The sequence below is a fragment of the Lingula anatina genome, chromosome 7 (assembly GCF_051362555.1).
Source record: "Lingula anatina isolate TDL-2025a chromosome 7, LinAna3.0, whole genome shotgun sequence".
Classification (NCBI taxonomy): Eukaryota; Metazoa; Brachiopoda; class Lingulata; order Lingulida; family Lingulidae; genus Lingula; species Lingula anatina.
The window spans coordinates 22076881-22087788 of NC_141773.1; the positions used below are offsets into that span (position 1 = coordinate 22076881).

At 37.9% G+C, this 10908-nt stretch overlaps 1 protein-coding gene across 1 annotated transcript; it reads left to right on the top strand.

Annotated features, from left to right (window-relative positions):
- The first annotated feature begins 2995 nt into the window (after positions 1 to 2995).
- On the top strand, positions 2996 to 8144 carry LOC147760897 (uncharacterized). The gene is made up of 5 exons (XM_087018469.1): positions 2996 to 3089; positions 5119 to 5394; positions 5666 to 5800; positions 6150 to 6217; positions 7709 to 8144. The coding sequence occupies exons 1-5, from the start codon at positions 3041 to 3043 to the stop codon at positions 7712 to 7714; spliced, it is 534 nt and encodes a 177-aa protein (XP_086874595.1). The 5' UTR covers positions 2996 to 3040; the 3' UTR covers positions 7715 to 8144.
- The last annotated feature ends 2764 nt before the right edge of the window (positions 8145 to 10908 follow it).

Consider the following 10908-nt stretch of genomic DNA (forward strand, 5'->3'; position numbering starts at 1 on the left):
AACTATTACAATCAGAGAAGCATATGGAGTTGTAATGGGTAATCATGGCTGGACTAAACATGGCGTCATTACTTGGTACATTTTATATTATTGGCTGAAGATTTTATACCACACTCAATGGATGAGGAACCGCATAAATAAATAACTCATCCATGAGTTGATTCTTGAATTTCAAAGACTTAAATTTATATACATGTCTTTGAAGCAAGTAGAAATAGATGCAAATAGTTCGTACGTGCCTCAGAAGTCACCAATCAGGTGTTGATCTTGTAGATTGGTATTTTAATTTGATAAACCAATGGATATAAATCTAAAGGAGAAGAAATGCAAATAAAAGATACAATTATGCCTATGACCTCATATCTGACATCGAGATGGATTCATCTCAGTATTGATGAATATAGCCAAACGGTCTTATACTTTGTCAGTTTAAACAATGGAGAGCCTGACAAACCAAATTAAAGTGTCACAAAAAACAGGTACAACGTATTGCGTTTGATGTAATTGAGTGCAGCTAACACAACACAGCGTCCTGTCATTCTCATACTATGGTAGAGATACAGGTCAGGCGGATGAATTATATGCCAAACTATTAATTTTCACTTCTGTATATTTAATGAGAATCAACAGATATGATGTCATGCCATATAGGAGGTCCTATCTCTATCCCTATCCCTCAGTGAGGTTACATGATGATGCAAAGCCCGGAGAGGAGACCTTATGAAACATTTTAAGACAAAAGTGCTGGCAAAACTAGTATCACTGGCGCGCAAGCAACCAAGTCACTGGGGTCCAGAAATGCAAATAGCAATGCGTATCATTCAGTCTAGTGTATCAAATCTCCGTCCTGCCCATAGGAATTTTGAAAGCCACTATTTGTATACTATGGTATCCAAGTCAGTTAAATTTAAACTTTGCTATACGCATTTCAGCATACGCATTTCGTTCGTTCAACGCACCATAACATGAGGACACCATAACATGAGGAAACGCCACAGATTAACTTAATTCCAGACTAACATGTTGCAGTACAACCCAAGTCGCTGCAGTTACTTCCGCATTCCTTTCTGATATAAATAACATGGCCTGGCAAGGTGACGTTTAAGAGGTCAAACCCAATGCTCATCAGAATACTGAAAATGAGTGTTTTGTGCATCTAATTGTTCATTTATGCATATACCTTTTTGCTAATAATATATATATTTCAAAATATAAAATATCAGCGTTTTTTATTAGGGGCAATTGACCTGGATTTTCATTCCAGGTGAAATGACCCTAGTCATTTACTCCCTGATGATGGTGACTGACAGTCACAGAGATATTGAAGGTAATACCCACACATTTTATAAGCTCTTGATAAAAAGAAAAACAATAATTTAAAGATCAGTGTTTTTTATTTCTCGTCGCTAATGATATGAGCGTTTATCATCATTTAACACTTTTTTAGCCAGGAATTGTATGCGATTTGAGTTTAAGAGGTTAAACCCTAGTTCATGTGTAACTGCGATCGGTTAATGCGTTAGGTGTCACAGCTTACAACTAACACAACACAGTGTCCTATGAACCCCAAGCTTCGATGCAGATATTAAAGATTATTATAACATTTTATGTCTCATTTTATGTTAACATGAGTAGTGTGCTGTCAAATGGTGCCAGTCCATCCCCTCCTCATTTACATACATGCTGAGTCCGTCAAAATGAGATCATCTTACGGCAGTTTTAACAAACACACAAGGATGAAAGGGCTATTAAAATCCACAGCCACATATCACTGACGTACAGAATTGGTATAATAGTGTACTTTTCTTGAGGTACAATTTAATGCACAGGGGTGGATCCAGGTTTATATGATAGAGTGGTCCTATTTTTAGGAATGACAGGCCTCGGATACGAAACGGACCCTCGATTAGATTAGAACTACGAATCAGCTGGTAAAAATAAAATTCTAGTTCCAAGAGAAGAAAATTAGTGTGATATTTAAAAAAATGCCACTATATGACATGGTGTTAAGGCGGGAAAGCTACGGACTCAATTCAAGTTAAGTCGCTTTTATTGTTTAAGTTTCTTTTACATTCATTTTGTTTTACACTGAGATTACTGAGATTATTGAGATAACACTGATTTCGACTTTACCTGTAACGTTTTCAGGCTTTGTGTACAATACACCAGGGTCTAGCTCTGCAGAGTAAAAGAAAAGGTTAGAAGCCTGAACCTTCTTTAGGATAATGAGAATGTATATTTAGATATCAGCACATGCCACCCCCACACCTAAGTAGAATAAGAGCATATACAAGTAACTATTGTTTGTTTGTTTGTTTGTTAAAATACATCCACATGGTATAGTGCAAACTAAACAGACCAATATACACGAAGACTATGCACTTCTACATACAAAGCATATACTTTTTAAGATGCTTTCATGTTGTATGTCAGTCATAGATAAACTAAAATGTGCAACATTGACACAGTTAATTTCTCCGAAACTTCTTGAAAAATAAAAGTTACAAATGCCCCCCCCCCCCCCAAAAAAAAAAAAAAAAAAAAAAAAAAAAAAAAAAAAAAAAAACTCTACTAATCAAACTTCATTTAATTTTAGTAATCCCTTTTTATTGTACTCTTACACGGCTAATTTAAGGAAAAACATTTCCTTTAACATAACAATAGCACCCATACCCTCCACCCCTAAGAGGACAAAACAACAGAGCCATTCACAGCCGAGGTGGACGCCTTAGTATTTTTCTCATAACTCACTACAGCCATTAACAGTGGAAAGCTATAATCTCACAGCCAATAACAGATCAAGCATTTTCACCACGAGGAACTATATTCTTAACCCGAAATGAAATCTCATCTGATAAGGTAAAATCCCGAAAAATTAAAACGCGCCCTTTGTCAACAGATAAATACACACTATCAGATAAGATGCAATGAAAAGTAGATATTTTACGTTATTTCCTTGAGTGACTCATGTGGCAAAACGTACTAACTTTCATATCTATTTCTGAAGAGTTTTACCTCGCGGGCGTCTAACTGCACGGTCATGGATACAAAGAGTTCAATCCTGGTGTTAGTATCCAGCTTACTTTTCGGTAAGTCGTGATTTTTGCGTCCACGCTTGTAATGGAGAAATTATTCTGGGTAAAGTCTAGGTAAAGAGTCTGCTCATTTCAGACCATAAAATGATTCTTGCATTCTACAGAGAGAGTCAAGGCGATATCCCCTCGCACCAATATCCCCCGAAAGATCCCAACACCGATACGTCCCCTGTAAACTAACCGATTTGCAAGCACCGTTACTCCTCAGCTCCCACACCGTTGCTTCCCTGTATCTTTCGTCCCCCTGTGCTTTTCATATCACCGCATTGCTACCCAGGGCACGGTTGCATCAACGGTTAGTAAATCCGGCGTAGCAGTTGCGCCCCCGTAGGTTCAGCGCAATTGTAGGCTTGTTATTAAAAGGCCCAAAATTGGCCAAACGCTGCATTTTGTAGTACAAATGTCTAACTTTGCATGAAGGTTCCTTGGCCTAAACATAATCTTCATGTAGCCTTTTTATCATAAATTTTATGTTTGTTGAAATAAGATGTGGAAATTGTGAGCTTATGTTGGTAATGTTAACAAATGCTTATGTAGATTTTTTATATGGTAGCCATGCATATATATCCGTATGTTTATGTTGATCTTAAATGTTACCACGCATGTAAGTCTTGGTTCTAAGCAGTTGGATATCTTTATTTCTTTTCACAATTTCTGATAAACCATAGTTAACCTTAGTCACTCTTTCTTCACATTTTATATGTTTCATATTTTACTATATGTAACCTTTGTGACGGAAGCTAAAAACATTAACATTTTTAACGTTTTTAAGGATTGCTCAATAATCGTCATACCATCCACGAATTGTTGGGCAGTGATCCAACGAGGATTACTCGGACGTAGTTTTAGCAATCGTTTTTTATCTTGGTGCAACGGGCGTAAACAGTTGACGTAAATCTGGCGCACGGACGCCAGGCGTTGCAGTTTACGATAGTCGTATCCAAGCAAATTTAGGCCCCATTTTTGCAACCGGGCCCAGCGATATTATGTTAAAAATAGGCCATTTACGTTTGGTAAGTTGGCCAAAGAGTTGGTTTTCGACAGCCGTATCCAATTAAACTCACGCCCTGTTGGTGGAACTGGGCACAGCAATACTGCAATAAATATAGGCCATTTATATTCAATTTTCAAATGGGTATTGGTGCGCTAAATGGACAAATTTTTGACAGACTGCAGGGCAACTCTTGATGTTGTTTTTAAATCCCCTACACTTTAGCTTTGCCATACCCTTTGGAGTAAAGAGTACTTTTTAAATTCCGAGTGATCATATAATAAAGTTTCGATGTCTGTTAACCATATTAGGAATTGGAAAAAAAAAGAAATTTGTCTACTGACTACGTTTATATACATTCACTGTTTGCTGGAGTCATGGTTTCTTATATAGGCCAAAAATACTTCGTGGAGCAGTACGCGAGCATTGCCTTTTTTACATACCCCAAAACTACCTCCATGGAGCAGTAGGCGGGCATTGCTTTTTTCTTATATACTGCAAAACTACCTCCGTGGAGCAGTAGGCGGGCATTGCTTTTTTCTTATATACTGCAAAACTCCCTCCGTGGAGCAGTACGCGAGCATTGCTTCTTTCCCTATATACTCCAAAACTACCTCTGTAGAGTATCGTTGAAGTATTCGGTGAGCGCCAGTACAGTGCAGCAGAAGCATTGTTTTTTCTCTACCTCACTTGAGTAGAGTTGGAAGCTTAGTAGCATATCTGAAACATGCTTCTACCATGTTACTAATTTACAGTATTAATGCTCCTCTCTGTACAACCCTGTGATTTTTGACGTAGAAGTGCAGTTGGCTATGCTGCACCTCTACTGCAAACATGCTCCACACCACTGCTGCATTAATGCTAATATGCTTCTTCGATACTACTGCATTTTCGTGCGTGGACCATATTAATATTTTATGTATTTACGGCAAATAAGTTTAAGCGCAAGACTATAGTTTGATACAATTAAGAGACACATTGTTTTTTAAAAACATTTGAATGGCTTTAAAATTAGATTATTTTATATTTTAGCCAAATCAGTAATTTCTGAATCGCCTGTGGCAGTGGATGTCAAAGGTAATGTACATGTAGCTACAGTCAAGTGGTCCCTTCCTGAAGGAAACTTCACAAGTTATGGAATAAAGTACTGTGTAAAAGGAACAACCCAGTGTGACACCCACAATATAACCAACTTGACAACCACGTCAGCTGAAATCACACTGCCTGATGATGGTGGACACTATGAATTCTATCTGATTGTTTACCAAGAGGAAGATGCTGTGGTCACCTCATTACCTGTTAAACAAAGTATGTATATTTTGCATGCACCCAACACAAACTATACACACTATAACGTCACTAAAATAAAAGCCTCATTTATCGCCAGTAAATTGTTCTCCTTTGCTATAAGAAATAATAACTATTTTCCCATTCTTTTATGACACTCAAAGTACCAGAAGGGCGGCTTTGAATTTTGAATGTTTTCCAAAAACTGTGAATGTGCCCATAAAAACCAGACTTAATTTCATATGTTATATGTTTGGACTGCAGTGAATTATGTTTTCCTTTTTGGTATAAGTACATGCACTGACGACGCAAGGCAGTTTCCCTGTCGGGTTGGTGGTTGGAGTACTAGCTACAGTCGTAGTGGTTGCTGTCACTGGGGCTTTTCTATTTATATATCTCAGACGGAGAGGACAACAACATAATGGTTGTAAGTATACATATACATTTTCGTCTAGGCAAAATGGAAATAAATGCATTGCATTTTTAAGCAGGGGTAAAGTAGGGCTTGAAGCAGGGTAAAGTTTGGACCCCGATAATGAAAGATATGGTTCATATGCTAGCTTCCAGCACCTCTTATGACAGCTGCGGTGTATCATCCTCAGGGTGTCCATTGAAAACCGCAGTCGCATGTGTAGTGCTGTATATGAAGAATTAACTCATATTTAATTTTATTTTATAGGTACATATTTGTTTTCTCTTCGTGGCTCTTTCTTACCTACCCAATAATATTTAATTAACATGCATGTTTCATCGCACAGGTATTATGTTAATTGTAGCAAACAGAAATAATGAAAAGAACAGAGGAAATGCTGCCAGTGAGTCATCAGCTTTCCAGGGTAGTAAGGTCAGTAAAAATGATTGCTTACTTAGACACTTACATGTCCACGGGATATGTAAGATATATATTTTATCTTAAACAGATTTAAAAATAAAACTTCTTACTTTGGTTTACCAAGTTTTCTATAAACAATAATAATAATAATAATAGTAATAATAGGGAGTTCTCGATATTGGTGGGATATGTTAGATGGATTGATTTGTATCAGTATGTCATGTTTCTGTATGCTGGTAAAATATCGAGGATTTGCACCAGATATATTACTCCCACCCAAACACTTCACCGAGGAAAGGTGATAGACAGGCCTACCCAACTACCAGACTCGGCACCTAAGGATCCTGAATTAACCGGTATATCGGACCACGCTTCCCGTTTTCAAGGTGTGTGTCAGATCGCATTTCAGAGTATCATACCCCAGAACAAATTTTGTAGCACGACTGCGGGCTCATCCACGCTCGGCTGAACAACCTGAAACTGTACTCTTACTTTAGAGTACTCTATTTTATTGTCTCTATGGGGGTATATGGGGACTTTACGACATTCGGTTTGAATGTTTTAACCACTTTTGATAGGGCTTTTTTGCTTGTATTAGATTAATGTGGCAGTCTAAGGTTCATCTAGGTGGCTTTCAAATTTTTGCGCCCGGTTTAAAAATCATATAGCGATTTTACGACAATCGTTTACTATCCAATCAAAGTGACAGCCGAGCATGCTAGGGCTCATCCTGTCGGTGTTCTGGCTGATACTCCAAAATGCGATCTGACACACACCTTGAAAACGGGTAGTGTGGTCCGATATACTGGTTAATTCAGGATCCTTAGGTGCCGAGTCTGGTAGTTGGGTAGGCCTGATAGAGGCAAAATGGAACAAAATATATCGATTCAAACTTGATTTCAGTCAGTTTCTTGACAGCTGTATTCCAAAATATGAACATAAGTAATAAACACGTACACCACAAACAATGATCTAACCTGGAAAATATCTTAATTATGTACCCAATGTGAATTAGATAATAATTAGTTGGATCACTTTGTGAAAAATAAATAAATACGCTGCCATCTAAAAAAAAAAAAAAAAAAAATACACCCACACACAAACCATTGTAAAAATATCTTGGTGGAGATATAAGCTGACAAATACTTAGTATATGTATATATCTCTTTTTAAGCGATATTCTTCAATATTTGCTGGTTAAATGTGGGTAGATCCTACTGACTGGATATGACAGCTGACAAGGGCGACCGCATACAACATACCCTGTAGCTATACACAATTCATTGGCGTATCCATTCAATCCGACACAATCCGACACAGGAAACTTTATACTATCTTTTACGGAACGTTTTTAATTGCCATTTAATTGCACATTGTTAAATCAAATGCTTGACTGATTGAATTTTTTTAAGAAAAAGAAGACTGAAAACGAAATGTATATGTCTTATATGATATTTTCCAACAACTCTATCAACAATTAAAATATATATTATTATATACCAGGTATAACATCATGCTGTCTTGCTGGGAGGACTTTCCAAGCTCGCGACCTTCATTCAAAGCAAAAACAGCATCCCTGAATGCGATTCTGTGAAGAGACTGCGAAACCTTACCCTTGGAAAGTTTGAGGAGGAGCTTTATGAAGACAGTTCAGGCTTAATGAGAAATGCTTAAAAAATGCTTATACATTTTTCATGGAAATTTCAATTTCAGGCGTGCTTTTTATTCCCCCGAGGACTGCATTGGCTGACTTAGTAGCCAGAGTGTAGGTAATACACTGCGCCCTGTTTACTTAGGATGTGCCCGAAGTTACATATTACATTACTTGGAAAAAGAAAATATGCATTTAACACTATATATCGCTTATTGCAAATACATGTACTTCTTTTTATCTTTATATGTAGTGAATTTATATGTAAAATATATCTAAGCTTTCTTAGATTGGAATTATCGATTTAATTGAATTCAATATGTTTACTGGTGAAAAAAGTTTGTTTATCACAATTATTTGACATCAACAAACCTCGAACTTAATGATTTGGTGTAATTCTATACGCGCATGAAAATAATTGTATAGTAATAAGAATTGAGCTTCTTAATTATTGTTTTGAAATGTGATGATAGAGTATAGGAATGACAAAAACGAAGAAATGGTGTATGTATCAGCAAGAAGCCGGGTAACACTATACACACATTTGCTTGGATTGTAACAAGTATTGTGGGAACAAATATTTAATTGGCTGTGGGGAGGTAGGGAGGGGGAAGGGGGCGATGTCTGTTAAAGGCTCTGTCAGAATTAAAGAATTCTTAGATATAGTCGGAAAACTTTACCTGATTATACTTGAGGTAATTAATCTAATCAATCTGATAGATAGCATTAAGGTACACCTCCCCTGCCGCCTCCCCCCCTCCCCCACCCACGACAACCAACCACATCATATCTCCCGCATAACCAACAGAGGAGGTCATAAAAAGCATGACCATGTGGAGGTATTGCAATCAAGCTCCTCTTTACATGCGGATGCATCAAATTCTTCACAGAATCAAGGTTTAAGATAAACCTAATTAGAATAAGGGCTCATCTCTTGAGGACGTAAACTGTCACCCCACTGGGGACACAGGTTGATAAATGAAGTACATAATCATGAGAGCTACCACGTTACATAGCAATGATATGAGGCAATACAGAAAAAACTTCACGTCCTCAGATATCTGTGGATTAAAATGTAAACAGAAATGCAATATCATACACAACTTGATTAATCTTCCAGTTTCCCTTTAATGTTTAAAATTTGGGAAGGATTGGGTTACCAGTTAACCTTTCTAACCTTCCAAGTTTAATACAAACACCTGGTTGCACATGAAAATCCAGGTCAAGGTCCACTTGTAAGCAATGGGGCCACTGAACAGATAATCAGCAACTGCGTTCAATTAGTCATGTTACATGGCACTGGGCTAGACAATACAGACCCTGAGTCTGTATTTATGTGACGAATTTCTGTACAGTTGCTATCCAAACACTGATAAGGTTGGGATGACACAAAGTTGACTTTTCTGCGCTTAAATGAGGACACTGCTGATAAATGAATGCAAGAGTTTGCCAATAGGTGTCTCCCCTACTTTAGTTTTTGGAAGTCTTACCACAGGCAGGTGAGTTAACTTATTTCCAATACAACAGTTTACGGTAATCCTTCGAAAAAAGGTTGTCCCACCCCCATTTCCATGTACTTTTATTTACAAATGATCACCTAACAACTGTTAATTGTTAGAAATAGTGCTTTTTATTACGTATACCGTGTCTAACATGATTAATGGTTTAAAAAATACAAAATAGTGGTGAAAATATATACATTTTATACCATTTAGTAAAATTTATAAGAGGTACCCCCTCAAATCGACTGTTTCACTGTGACTTCTACAGATGTAAAGAAATGTCTATAAAATTGAAAAGACGCCATCAAATGTCACCAGACTGGCACACAATTAGCATTAGGGTGTGCTCATTAAATATTACGTGCCTAACAGCGTGTGCGTCTACCGCGTACTGCAATTATCTCCTGTAGACGGCGCGACAAGCCTTCAACACGGGTTACAATTCTGTTTTGTGGGATATTGTCCCATTCTTCTTCAACAAGTTGGGGGAGTTGGTCCACGTTTTTATGGGGTTAGTTCTTCTTTGCATTGCGCACTCCAATACATGTCACAGTTGATTAGTAAGTTTGATATCAGGGCTCAAAGATGGTGGTTCCATCCTTAGACCATTATGTTTATTCAACAAACATTTGCCAGGCGAGAGGTGTGAGCAAGTGTGCAGTCATGATAAAGCCTGGAGTTAACCCCAAAGTCAGTTCTTGAAGATGGAATGAGATATCAGCTGAGAATGTTACGTTCAATGATCCCACAGGCACCTGAACCTGGCCATCCATCACTGGAAGGAAGTTGATTTTGATGCAGAATCAAATTATTTCTTGTATCCCATCGATGGTCAAAGATGGTCCATAGACATGTTAAAAAATGCCTCTTGGAAGGGTGTGTGCAGGATAATATCGCCTGAGGTGTTAGATCAATCCGCATTTGGAGAACATTCCAAGCCCATGGTATTAGTACATTGTTCCTTTTGGAACAAAACGTAACAGGGGCATTTTGATGTAACATTCTCAACAGAAATCTCACTCCATTTGCAAGAGGTGACTTCAGGGATACTACTGGCTTCATTGTGACGACGCACTTGCTCACAGCTCTCGTCTGGCAAACGGTTTGTTGCAGAAACACAGGGCTCTGAGGATGGGACAACCGTCTTTGAGTCCTGATATTAATCCTTCTGAGCACCTGTGGCATAAATTGGAATGTGCATTGCAGAGGAGAACCAATTCCTAAATAATCTTGACCAATTCCGCCAGGCTCTTTAGGATGAATGGGACAATATCCCACATAACAGAATTGTTACCCATGTTGAAGGCTTGTCGCGCCGTCTACAGGAGATAATTGCAGTACGCGGTAGACGCACACGCTGTTAGGCATGTGATCTTTAACGAGCACACCCTAATGCTAATTGTGTGTGAATTTGGTGACATTTGATGGCGCCTTTTCAATTGTATAGACATTTCTTTACATCTGTAGAAGTCACAGTGAAACAGTCGATTTGAGGGGGTACCTCTTATAAATTTTACTAAATGGTATAAAATGTGTATATTTTAACCACT